The sequence below is a fragment of the Lissotriton vulgaris genome, chromosome 3_1 (genome assembly GCF_964263255.1).
Source record: "Lissotriton vulgaris chromosome 3_1, aLisVul1.2, whole genome shotgun sequence".
Lineage (NCBI taxonomy): Eukaryota > Metazoa > Chordata > Amphibia > Caudata > Salamandridae > Lissotriton > Lissotriton vulgaris.
The window spans coordinates 692,067,799-692,081,479 of NC_141689.1; the positions used below are offsets into that span (position 1 = coordinate 692,067,799).

General features: G+C 46.6%; 1 protein-coding gene across 2 annotated transcripts in view; it reads right to left on the reverse strand.

The window, feature by feature from the left end:
• EFNA5 (ephrin A5) overlaps positions 1-13,281 on the reverse strand; it is a 424,468-nt gene extending 411,187 nt beyond the window's left edge. The window contains exon 1 of one of the 2 annotated variants that reach the window (XM_086961001.1): positions 12,161-13,281. In XM_086961001.1, the coding sequence (XP_086817127.1) occupies positions 12,161-12,285 (125 nt within the window). In that variant the 5' untranslated portion in view covers positions 12,286-13,281. The remainder of the gene's footprint in view (positions 1-12,160) is intronic. The other variant, XM_086960998.1, reaches the window with a different exon arrangement.
• Between the last annotated feature and the right edge of the window lie 400 nt (positions 13,282-13,681).

Here is a 13,681-nt window from a genome sequence, read left to right on the forward strand (position 1 = left end):
CATAAAGGCAAGAGCATCTATAATAAAAGACTATTTTATCCACGCAAGGCAGAGTGTAAGAGTTTGCCAGTAGGATAAAATCTGCAATTAAAAGCAGTTTTTTGGGCAAATACTTTAAAAATGTTTAATGTATCTTAACTTTTCTAGCACTCGGGTGAAAAAATACAGTTTGCTAGCAAAATTCTACAATCCTACCAGTTTGTCTTCATTCCCTCCCTACCACCAAACCCAAAACAGAAAGTAAATATTTTGATAACTAATAATTTCTCCTTTGTGAGGTGAAGATTTCTAAAGCAAGCATGTACATGGATAAATTGTGCCTCTTGAATGTCCTAACAATAGGTTGTTAATTATATAGTATTGTGTTCGATGAAGGCAAAGTCTTCTGATTAACAACGAGTTGGACCAACCTTTTAAAGCAGTTGAGAACAGACAAAGGAAATTTTAGCTACAGGAAACTAACTGTGTGACATTACACTGTACAGAATAACTGGAAAGACCAAGGAACCTTTGACTATATTTTCAATTTGAAATGCCTATTTAGTACAAATGAAGCACCACCGTCTTTATGAACAAAACATGGCAGCCATTTTGCGATTCGACACAGAAACAGGGAGTGGGCATTTATTTCTCATCCGAAATCTGAAATCAAACAGGAAAACTGCATTTTTTACTCACAATACCGTCTGAACTTCAAATTTTATATATGGTACAAAATACTGCAATGTAATAATTTATTTAACTTTTTATTCTTGCGGGTAATTTTTTTCTGACCTTAAATTTCTTTTTCTCATTGGTTGTAATTCCTTAGTCTCTGTATCGTTTTTGCAAAAACAATATAAACACTACGTGCATGAAAATATACACAATACATGCGTGAAGCATGGATTGTGCACATATACAGATAATTTTCTAGTCAAATTACAAAAAATTTTCGAAATCCTTTAACCCCTTCGATGCTATTGACGGAACGGTTCCGTCATGAGCGTCGGTTGGCCTGTGCTCATGACAGAACCGTTCCGTCATGAGCCCGTTGGCTCATTAGAACGTTCAGCACAGCGCAGGAATCTGCGCCGCGCTGAAGGTGTTAAATGAGTAACAGTAAACTATACAGAGATGATTCATTTAAAGTAGCTAACATCACAAAGTATTTCAGCTCCTTTCTGCTCACTCTAACACTAGGATTCAATTAAAGGCCGGGCCTATTTTAATAAATGAGTAAATTAATAGGCATCTATTGTGATGATTACAACATGATACTGCTACAGGTAAGTTTTTAGTCCAAACACGATGTTGAAAAGAGTTACTGTATTTTAAATGGGTAGAAATGCTGCTGTGTTGCACTTGAATGTTTTGTGCATGATGTTCCTCATATAGTAAGTCGCTGGAGGAAGCATATGAGTGTATTTAAGAATTTACAGTGCTAAAAAGGAGTTTGGCGTCTATCCGAAATCATAGAACCTTGGAACATTGTTTTTGAAACACCTTGACCTAATTTACCCCACATGAAAGCATTCATGGAGGAGAAACGCAAGCCAGCATGATGATATTGTCTTTTACGTTACAATGGATCCCATACGGCACTAGTTACGGCATGGTGGCAACTTTATCTTCTGTCTAATAACTCATCAACTGGAAGAGAACATCTTCAAATAAGAACTGTTACCTGTCAGTTCTAAAGCTACGAGCCTTTCGACAAAGATGTTGCCCAGTAGCTTAGGAGGGACTAAAAGACATTGCATCCAGTCAATAACGAAACAACTCCTTATTTCTTCTCCGAGACGACTGTTCTTAATTTTAAGTGTACCAGGTTTTGAAGGTTTTGCTTGCACAGTAAAAAACTAATTACGCCATTGACTTATCAAGGCATCAGTTGGTTTTTCTGAGCTGTAATTTAGTTACAAATCCTCAAAAATATACATGACTCAAGATCTAGTACATTTAAGTACTACACTATACAGTCACGGCGACTGCAAGATTATCTACACACCAGATAATCTGATTCAACCGATCAGTATATAGCTTTTCTGTTGAATTTCCTAGTAACACAAGATGGATCCCCGATTTTGTGTCCTCTGGGCTGTACTTGTTTTGGCCTCGACCCACTCGGTCACATCTGCCACATCTTCCACAACCCTATCATCCTCGATAACCACCTGCCTACCACACAGGGCCCACTTCACCTATGTCTCCTGTAAAATCTTAGGGAACAATTTTTCTTCCCAACAATCCATCCAAACAGAGCCATTCATGGCATAAATTGTCCACCACGCGTGGGTTTCACTACGGCAATGTACGCATGTAAGAAAGTTCTCTGAAAGGCTTGAGCTCTGGCAAGTTAAGAATTTCTAAAAAACTAATTTTAGGATTTTTTCATTTCTGTGATAATGCATTAAAAATAGCCCCTCCATTTATGGATATGAAGCAAACTTTTCCATTTGCAGTTTATCGTCTAACACGTGTCTGTGTCTCAACAGGCATTTTACCTACAACAATTCTCCAGTCTCCACCACTTAGGTCAACATTCACTTCTCTGCCACCCAGTTTCGCATGTACTTTAGAAAATGAACTGCAAAAATGGGGGAAAAATAATAAAATAGGCTGTGGTGAATTATGAAAGCTATGATTTTTTGATGCAGAATTTTTAAGCTTTGCTAGAAAATAAGAAATGTAAAACAGGCCTGTGCAGTAATCCTTCTACGTCAAGATTTTAAGTCTTGCTGAAAAATACTTCGGTCTTCCCAATATTATTCAGCAGTTATTCTTGGAGGTTACATTTAAAATCATGCTTGTGAGACAAAAAGCTCAATAATTGCTTGGCCTGCAGCGTGTGACGTGCATGCATAATACTGTATATAAATAAAAGGCGCAGGGGAGAGCAGCAAACAGTATTATTAAATATGGAGATGCGGCCAGGCCGAGCAGCTCGGTGTCTTCCCTCCGACGCCGGTGCATCCGCGCTGCGGCTGGAGCGGCTGCTTTCGTCTTCTCGGCCCAGGAAGGAGAAAGGGCTCTGTTTCGAGCAGTCCAGGGACTTGTGGGGGTGCGGCGCCTTTATGAGGGACATTGCAAACGATGAAGTGGGAGTCTTTGAGAGGGTGGTTTCGCCCCACCGCCATGTGCCCTCCCGGCAAAGGTCGAGGCCTGTAAAAAGCATTGCTCATTGTGTGGGATTCACAGGGGGAAATGGCTAGTTAGTTACGAGGCAGCGTCTGAAAAGGGCCGGGGAGTCTGTCAGCGCGTCGGGGGTTAGAGTAACACTATTAAAATCGGCTAAGCTATGAGTGATGAACTTCTGACAGTGCGTCCGGAGGCGCCTAGAAGGAGCGCTTCACTTATTAAACGGAGGTCGAACCCCTAGACTCGAGGGCCCTGCGCAGCAAAGGAGAAGCAAACCCCAAAGCAGAAGGAAACGGCAAAACACAACAAAGCGGCCTCTCTGGATGCCTACTGCACTCTAACACAACCAGGGCCCACCTTTAGTAGGGCGAGCTGGACTCAGGCCCTGGGCGCCAATTTTCTGAGGGGCGCATGGAGCTGGGTGCATGGGTCATGTCAACTGCAGCGCCCTTTCATCTTGCCTGCCTGTTCGTTTCTGTATGATTTGCCAGTTTAAAGCGGTTTCAGGCCTTCATCATCATAAGGCGGCGATGTGTTTTTCCCTCTGACCCCTGCTGGCACACATCAACAAAACCGTCTGTGTGAGGCAGCTAAGCTATCTAAGTGAGCTGGGGGGGGGGGGGGGGGGGGGGGTCGGGGGATGTGTGCGTTCAGGGGCCAGTCCCTGCTCATCCAGGGACTGACCAGTGACCACAAAGGGGAACCCCTGCTGCCTCATTGATGTATTACCATCAGCAAAGGCGCCTCGTTTCTCTCGCCCACGCCCAGGGCACTATCTTACCAAAGGCCGGCTTTGAACACACACGGACACATACCCTGTACAACGCGGCGCGGAGGAGCCTGGTCTAACACCGCGCGCTCTGCTCCAATGAGGCCCCGTCGGGCCTGCGCGCGCCAGGCCCACAAGGACTCCCAGTGCCTGGGTATGAATCCGATGGCACTCCTTGCAAGGACACTGACTATAACTCCCAGTGCTGTTGTACAGATAATAGCAAGTCACACACAGTTAAAGTATAATAAAAGTGCAACAGGCTAATAACACAATAGTTTCAATACTTTTCAGCGTTGTCCTTCACGAACCAAAGTAATCTTTTTAATTTTAAATGTCTGATAACTTTTGTTCACCGATAAGCTTTATTTGGAACCAAATTCCAGGGGTAGTCGCCCACAGTATATTACTCAGAATGAGGACAACATCATTTCATTTTAAAGCAACTTTAATGACATACTGTCTCTAACGTTTTTATCGTTGCTATCAATTCTTCAACGAACTGCACGCCTTCTAAGGAAGCAACTTTGTTCTAAATTTTATGATTTTAAAGTATAATTATCCATTTTAAATAAAATCTTGCTTCTCCTCACAAAACTTAAAGGTTACACCTGAAAGCTGCAATAGTCTGCCTTTAATATCACATGCCAACTTAAATGAGCGTTGTAAAACTTGTACAGCAATAATTTACATTTTGATACCTCCGGGCCTAATGTTTAACGAGTCACAAAACCAAAGGTAGAGCACACACTCACTATTTCAAAATATCTCAATAAAACGCTGGGCGTGCACATGAAGTATCTTTTCGACAACTATGAAAATTAATTACAAAGTAGGCTCTGTTTCCTCTTGTGAAGCGTCACAACCTTTTAATTGTTGTGCGTTGCTAATTGCAGTGGAAGCTTCTAAAGAATTCGAAGCAACTGTTCAAGATGGCGCTCCCTGAGCACACGGTCCTCTTTAACACGCGCTCTAGCTGCAGGCACTCTAGACACCAGAGGCCATTCAGCATCTCAAGAAAACACAACGCAATCATTCCAAATATTAGCGTGGCCTTTATTGGAAGGTAGTCAATCCCGCCTAGAGGAGAGCTCAGCCGTTTGCAGTGCTCATCCTAATAAAAGCTGCGAAGAAGCAGAGAGCCCCTGTCTTCACAAAGTTTACTTGACGATTAGGTAATTAGCCGTGTTTCGAAATTTATACCTACGTCTAAACAAATCATTGCTACCTCACCTTTCTTTACTCAGCCCACAAAAAATGGAAGTCCATGGTTTTTAACCACCTTGGTCTGAAAAGTAAAAAGTGTATTGCAGATTAGGGGTTTTATAATCTATCACCAAAAGAAAGGTTTACTACTTTTCAGAAAAGGAACAAAGGAAGTGTCTATGAAGCACAAATGTGTGTCAAAGACCACATTTGTGATGTCCATCGCCTTGCTAAAAATCTCAGGAGACAAGTGGCTGCTGCTGGACTCAGGTGGAGTACATTAGGCCTTGAACACTGGATATCCATAATGGGTGGGGTGTGTCGGTGTATAATATATATATATATATATATATATATATACATATACACACGCAAACACACACACACACACATCAGGGAAAAAAACGTCACAAATTGGCCTTTAGATGCCAAGTGGGGAAAAACAAGGGCCATTCCATTGGGTTCATACAAATACTGTCTGAAACCAAAAGACAGAATTAGACACCAATAACCAGTTCTAAGGTGCAAGCAGGTTTGAATATTATCCATAGACGCGCCTGGGATGTCACAATGTCCACATGCTAGCAACTGACTCCAGTAAGACATATTTCTAACTGGTAAACTGGTATTTCAGCTAGTCTTGGAAAAGGGTTATGAAGACAGTCCTTCATTTAACCAAGCTAGTACACATACACACAGCCGAACCCTTAACAAATATGGCTGCAATCTTATTCTGTTTAAGTTTATCAGATACAGCAGAAGCCCATGTAAAAGAACACAGTCATGGCATGGCTCAGGGCATAGACCGTGCTACGACAGTACCCGTCTTCTGCTGTCTCTGTACAGTCTATGGAGCTGCTTAAGAAGTCAGTATTTACACCAAGGCATTGTCAGACCCCGCACTCTCTCCAGTTACACCTCAATTCCATTTTCTCGAAAACTATAACAGGTGAACAGTTTTTTTTTCAATTTAAGACCAAGGAGATGCTATAAGTACACATTGTGGACGACGCAGAGCAAAGAGGCTTGTCAGGCGAAGGTGGTGCTGAGAATTAAGAAATTTTATGAGAAGTCCCCTGCAGTTCATAGTGGATGAAGACGAAGGAGCTTTTAATGGCTCGAGGATTGAAGGACCGTGGCGAGACAGAAAGCGCACAAGTTGTTGCTAGGAAGATTTAGCTAGTCTGCCACTAGTGCTCGGTCAGTTTTGCCACGCATACCCATTTGCAGTGCATGTCCTAGTAGATTGCTGCAAGTACCTAACCAGTTTGCCATTCGTACAGAGTCTGACTACCAGAACTAACCAGCCTGTTTGTCATATGTGCTCATTCTGCCATGGGCAATCTGAAATATGCATTTAGTCAATTTTCTATATGGGCCCGACAGATTTCGGTGTACTGAGCCAGTGTGCCATGCGTACCAAGCCAGTTTACCATGCATTCCTCATCAGTATATCTTCTGAAGCTGGGTATCTGGATATATAGAGCTAGCCAGGGGGTCAGTATGTACATATCCAGTTTAAAACCTGTTCCCAGTTATTTTGCCATGAAAGGCTAATCAATTTGCCATATATAACTGGCTAGTTGGCAATTTGTAGCAGGGCAGTTGACAGATCTTACCCCCCAAACTGGCCATATGTACTTGGCTAGTTTTATGTGTCCCTGGCCAATTTGCTATCTACAAACAACAAGTATTCTGCATAAGCCCAGTCAGAATGCTAGTTATATTTGGCCAATTTTCAATGCGTACTTGGCTGTTTGCTACAAATACACTGCCAATGTGCACGGAATACCTAGTCCCTTTTGTGGATTTATTAGGTAGGCCCAGGCAAAATGTAAATTACACCATATCATTGGCATAAATTCAGCAATTTTGCATTATGCTTGTTACACGAAAACTCACATAATTACGCCACGTTCACACCAAGTTATCACACTGGAACAACACGAACAACCAGAGCGCAAGTGGCTGTTACTCACAGTGCTTTTTTTGCATAATTATTTACCGCAAAATGCATCCTCGCATAAAAGATTGACACATGGGCACATTTCATGCTAAATTATAGAACCAAGAATGAATGTCCATTTTGTGTAATTTAGTGAAATTTCTTTGGGATTTCACGTAAATATGCAAAAGCAAATTACACAAATTTAGCACACCCCTAATCCTAGGTCAGCTATCTATGTTAGCCATGTCCGTTTTGAGTCAACATTCACAAACTACAGACAAATGTAAAAGAAAACTTCTCACCACAATTCTGTGCATAAAATGTTTTTGTTTCAAAACTTTTGTGGTATATTACTGCAAATCTTCCTAACAAGACAAACATAAAGCGCTATTTCATTGTTGTTTTCATCAAGTTTATGAGCTACAAAATGGTGTTTTCATTTCTATTCCACATGAAATGTAGTAGTGATGGAATTATCCAAGCCCAATGTTGCCATTTTTTATCTACTAAAAACTGAGGCAAAGGGCTGTGTGGGTTTCAGACTACAGCAAGCAAACAAGGCAAAAGAGTTCAAAATGTTTCTGTGTTCCTTTAAAGTAAATGACAGCAGCCAGAACTAAGGGGGCACTGATTCTGCTTCTGCACAGGCTACGAGAACCCATGAAAACATGACCTGTGACAAAAAACAGTGCTCTCATCTCAAGCCAAACAGCTACATCAGGCAGCCATGCTGGTGAAAGTAGGAGATACAGCACACACCAGGTAAAGAGGCTTTCTTCACATCTGGTTTCAACCAGGAAAATACAGTACCCAGGTGACTGGAGCCGAGTCATGGTGTTCCCACTGCGGGGAGGGGGGCACTTTCATGAAGCCGGAGCTAAGCAGAGAAGGAAGAAAAAGCTGCTGTTTTTTGCAGTAAACCTCACATTTCAAAGGTAAACTGTGAGAGGATATTTGCCAGTGTTGTGCACACATATAGTTTGCATCAGTACACATATCTGTGCCTGTGCGCGCGCTCTCTCTCTCTCTCCCTCTCTCTCTATATATATACACACACACACACATATATATATATAGGACATTGACAAAGGCATAATGAGAAACATGTTTTTTTGTAATATATCACTATAAATCGGATGGTGGGATTTAACCGACATGAGTGCTGGTCTGATTTACTTTCAAGTGAGGAGCGGGACATATATACATAGACAGACAGATATATATATATATACATAAACACACACACACACACTAATGTATAATTCAATGCTGAGGCCAAGGAATTTATAAATGTCACTCGCACCCCAAGGTGGCAATATGGAAGAACAATATTACATGTTAGCCGTCATGTAATTTCTTACACATTACGCTGTTATTTTGGGGCAGTAAGCTTGGAAAAAGGAGTAGTTTTCATACATGGAAATGTTTATTGACAACAGAAAGTAGAATACTGGACCACACTGGTTGGGTGGGTGTACAAAAACAATTATGTAGTTGGGAATGTATAAAAGTACAATTTGCTTTGCTAGAAACACGTTTTATCTGTAGCAGGGAGAGATTGCTGAAGCAGTTATAGCTAACAACGGACACTGAACTATCATTTTCGGGTTTTGTTCACTTTTTATGAACAATGTGTTCAATGGATGAGAGTAAGGGTGTGCAGAGAGCCTTGGGGCTGCCTTTAAGACGATGACCCAACCCCATGCTTCCCAGGGATCAGTGATAAACGGGGTTTTATACTAATAAAAGTATATAAACGTGGAACCGATTTGCAAAATGTGTGTGTAGAAAGTTGAGAAATGAACGAGATGTGTATTTGGTACTACACACACACACACACTTCCTAAACATGCACAATTCAAGAATAGCCCCGTCTCGGGCGCATCGAGGTGCTGTGGGGTGGGGCACGGAGTTGAAGTGGGGGAGATGGCAGTGAAAAAGATAAGAACAAACGCGGGTTCCGCCGAAATATCCGCGGGAGCGGCTTTCCGTGTTCCCGAGGTCCTTCCTGTGAGGAACATTATAGATTAAGATGGAAAACCTTGGTGGAAAGGCTCGTGCGCCCTTTGTTTGGCAGATGCTTCTACGAGGCAGAGATTATGTTGGGGCATAAGCCTGGGCAGTGAGTTAAGTGGACAGGTGGCGAGGACCTGCACTTCTTTCATGATATGGGAGAGTACCTGCACTTCCTTGAGGGGTGCAATACTTCTAATGGGGAGTAGCGGCGCTCAGTTGCGAACAGGTACTCTGGGGCCGTGAGTAGCTGCGCTTTTTTAAATTTCCATTTCAAGCACTGTACCCGTTCTGGATTATGTGTTTGACCACGAACGGCGGGTGCTGCTGCACCGTATGCACGCATTATTACTTGATATGATGGTGTATCGAATGTGCAGCACTTATGTAACCGACTTCAATATGAAAACATCAGAACTTCGTGCGCCCTTTGGAAATCAGATGCTTTGCTGCTAAGTTTGACAGATAATTCGTTAGAAACTGTCATGTGTCATTACAAGACGGGCCTTGACAAGGTCTCGCAGACCGTGAAGGGCTCATCGGCGTCAGCGCCCGACTGGGTCACGTTTCACAAACATAAAGTATCAATAAATCACGTGCCCGCCTGCGAGTCGAGGGCACGGAGTAAAGGTAGCTATCCCCGGAAAGGGGTGAGGGTTGGCTGTCAGACTACCCCTGTCCCACGGAATGTGCGGGCCCGTCTGTTTATCGCTGCCTGTTGAGGAGACCCCCCTCCAAACGGCCAGATAACGCGTCACCACAGCGAGGAAAGAGCCTTGCCGACTCCCGTACACCGTTCAGCATATGCTGCGTATTACCTAGCGCCAAGAAGTCCCCCGTGCCGCTCCCGCCCCAGCCTCGGACTAGCCCTAGGGTTCGACAGGCTCAGTAGAACAAGAGCTGCACACATGATCATGATCAGGTGCGCAGCATCCAGTGTGGGTACAAAAGAAAGACTTTACTGAGTGCTTTGTCTTTAGAGAATTCGTGTTTCTCCGATTGATGCCCGCTCGTTATAGTATGGGCATTAATAAAGCGCTTACCACCCCTGACGAGGCGCTGAAGCAGCCGGAGACCTACAAGCGCGCTGACAATTAAATGGCGCCGAGCCACTCAAAAGTGTTAATGCCCTAACTACGACTTTAAATGGAAAAGTGACAGCAATGCCCCCAGACACCTGTTGCCCCGTCTCCTGGTGCCCCTGTACAGTACATGTACCACACGACCCACCCTACATCACAGCGAGGCTGGACGAGGTTGGCACCACAGACAGAAATACATGGGGCACCCGGAGCGGAGGCTGGACCCATGGTACGCACGGCGGGCACGAGTGGATGAAGGTGCCTGTAGGAGGGTAGTGAGCGCCGGCGGCCGGTGTCACGGGTGGGGATTGGAGCGCCTCTAACTCCCATCGTCTCTAACCCAGCGAATCTTGCGCCCACAGGTCCCGCGTGCCAGGCAGTGGGCACCGGCTTACAGGTCCCTCAGCGCCCGCGGAGCTTCATCCGTCGCTCTTGACACACGTGAGCCACGTGCGGTGCCCTTGTTTACTGTGATCTGCTCTAAACTATCACTGCGCCACGATGCGCAAGAAACAACAATTTTAACATACCTAGTACCCCTAGACACAGACCGTGGACGCCCCTCCCTCGATAGTGATCAGGTGAGTGCGTCGGGGCAGGCAGTTGTTGCACTTTTCTGACACCCCCTGCTCTGGGTACAACCCCCGGCGCCTATAGCATCCTCGAGGTACCGGCAGTGCACAGATGGTACAGTGGACACGCAACCAGCGGCGGCCGGAGAGCACAGGGAAGATAAGCCATGTGCACATTTCACCTGAAGGGACAAGCCAGGACACACAGATGCCCACTCCAGGACCAGGGCGACTGCACTGTGCGCCCTTGGTGCCCAGTGGCCACAGAGCCCGGCGCCTCCCGAGGGGAGCGGCTGTGAAGTGCAGCCCGCTTGTGCCATGTTAGTAGTGCACAGTGTGCGGGCGTGTACACGTGTGCGGTTCATACTACACAGAGCAATGCTTAGCCGTTCAGAGCAAGCCAGGCTGCAGAAGGGCTCGACCCCGAGTCAAAACAGAATGCTTTGATAACATGCATAGAGCTCGCTACATGCAAAGTGCATCTTGCACTGAGTGCATTTCGTCCATCCTTTGAGGGCAGTGCGTGTAAGTGCACAACATCCACGTGTACTGAGTGTGTGCATAGAGTCAGTGATGGGTTTCTGCGCGGTGCCGGCGCATGCCGAATATAACTATAAGTTGCAAGTGTTGCGTACAGGATACACTGTGCGCACATTGCGTGGTTTCCATTGAGCTCAGCTAGATTGCTGTGTACGGCGTGTGTGGCGCGCCACGGCCAGGATGAGCCCTATGTCTCAACCCACTACAAGGATGAACAGCATCTAACATTTGGTGTGCGCCGTGTGCTATATGTGCACTGCAGCGCATGTGGAAAGTGCTATTGAGTCAGCGCGAGGATTGCACGGTGTGTGCAGTGCTTCTTCGGTGCAGAATCTGTGATATGCGCAGGGAGAGGGGCACGACTTCACCTGTGTTGATGAACGTTGGCCGCGCGGACACCACTACGAGGTACGAAGCCCACGGCGTGAGCATTATGTATAGATTCTGATCTATTCACTATATGTGCACGACGCCCTGCGCACTGCCTGCTGTATATCAGAGCGGCGCGCGTGTCCCATTTTACTGCTCAGTAGACTTACATGCCATGTGAACGCTGCACATCATGCATGTTGCGTTGCGCAAAAGTGCAGATTAGCAGTCTGAGATGTGCACATTAAACACCTTCATTGGCACGTGCAGTGATCCAAATGTGAAACAAGTTGCATGTACCCTATGTGCACGGTGTGCAGTGGGCAGCGCACGTGAACCTCGCTATGCTTGGAGCAGCGTGTAAAAGGTAGTAGTTGCTTAGCGCACTATGTACCTCGTCTGCGGATTGTGTGCGGTAAATTGGGTGCATAATATGTATAAGCCTCGTGATCTATCCACTTTAGCGTGTCCTCAAACTCGTCCTGCTGTGTTCAGTGCATGCTCTGCGTGGAGTGCCCACCCCCACAATCGCTGCTCGTACCTGGGGTTGCTGCTGTTCCAGTACACGGCGTAGCGGTCGGCCACCGCCTTGGCCCCGGGGTCCTGGCTGCGGACGCACATCCAGAGCAGCAGGAGGATCAGCGCCAGCATGTCCACGTGCGGCATCTCGGCGCTCCTTGCTTCTGGGCGGCTGTCGTCTCACATTCAGGCAGGCGCTCCCGGCTCCTGGGCTCCGGCTCCTCCGGCTGGGCTGGCCCCGTCAGCGGCCCCGCGGACTCATCAGCGCTCGCCCGGCTCCAGCGGCGCGCTGCGCGGCATGGCTGGGGGTCTGCGCGTCCCGCTCCCGGCCTCCTCGGGTCCCTTTATAGACGGCGGCGTCCCGAGCCCCGCTGGCTCCGGGGGCAGACGCCGCTCCCTGGCCGCCGGCCGCCACCAGTCACATGCATAAAGATGAGCTGCTTCCCCAGCCCCTTCCTCCAGCCACGGGCGCGCAGGCAAAGTCTCGGCTACAAAAGGCGCGCAGCCCCCGGGAGACAGCAACTTGTGAGAAACGCACCAAATAAAATCCTTGACATCAGAAGAGGCAGCAACAACAACAGCAACACAAAATAATAAATAACCTTTCCGGCACTTCACAGGGGGCGAGGCGGCTGCACCCCTCCTCCTCGGGCAGCAGGCAAGGCACACCAGCTAAAGATGAAAGGCAGCCCCCTCCACACACAAAAATAAAAAAAAGTCCACGAAAATCAAAAACTGGCTGGTGATTGGAGAGCAAAAGTCAGTTTTGGAGATGAGAAAAAATGTGCAGAGGGTGGTGTTAAGCAGGCTGTATCCTCGCGGCGACACGCCTTCTTTTTTTCTGAATGGGCGGCTCAGAGACCCCGCATGAGGGGGTGAATATAAGAATGATAACAACGCGTTTCCACGTCCCTCCCTCACAACACCACGCCGGCTCCAGGAGGCTGGCTCTTCCAGCGGCAGGTACATCCAGTGTCCCGGGGAGCTGGGTCTCCACGGTCCTAGGAGTGGGAGGGGTCCCAACAGCGCAAGAGTGGCCAAGGCAGGCGACCATCAGCTGTAAGACACACTTCAGTAGGGGAGGGGGGAGGCTGGACACTGCCTGCAGCCAGCCACTCAAAGGGGGGAAAAAAGAAATTCTGTGAGCCAGCAACAGCCCTGTGCTCACACATCGTCTTTTCCTATGGACTCAGTTCTGATTGGTCCGCTTGACCTAAAAGAGGCGTTTTCCAGAGCCCAGGAAAAAGAAAATAAACCCCGCCCCTTTCCCTCCTTGAAACATGACTAATTGAATTACAGAGCGATTTGGGATGGTTCATACCCGCTGGAGGCTGGCAGCTGCGGGGGGTTACCTCTCCGTCGGGGGGATGTGGTGTCACCCACAGCGGCAGTCTGGAAGGCGCAGCATATTAATCACTGAGGGCGGTGCACCACATGTATTTCTTTAACCTCCAAGGCTGCTGACACTTAATCAGGTGCTATTGGAAGGGATGTGTCGGGATCAATGCATGCTTGCTTGTAAATTAGAACACCGAAGCGCAGA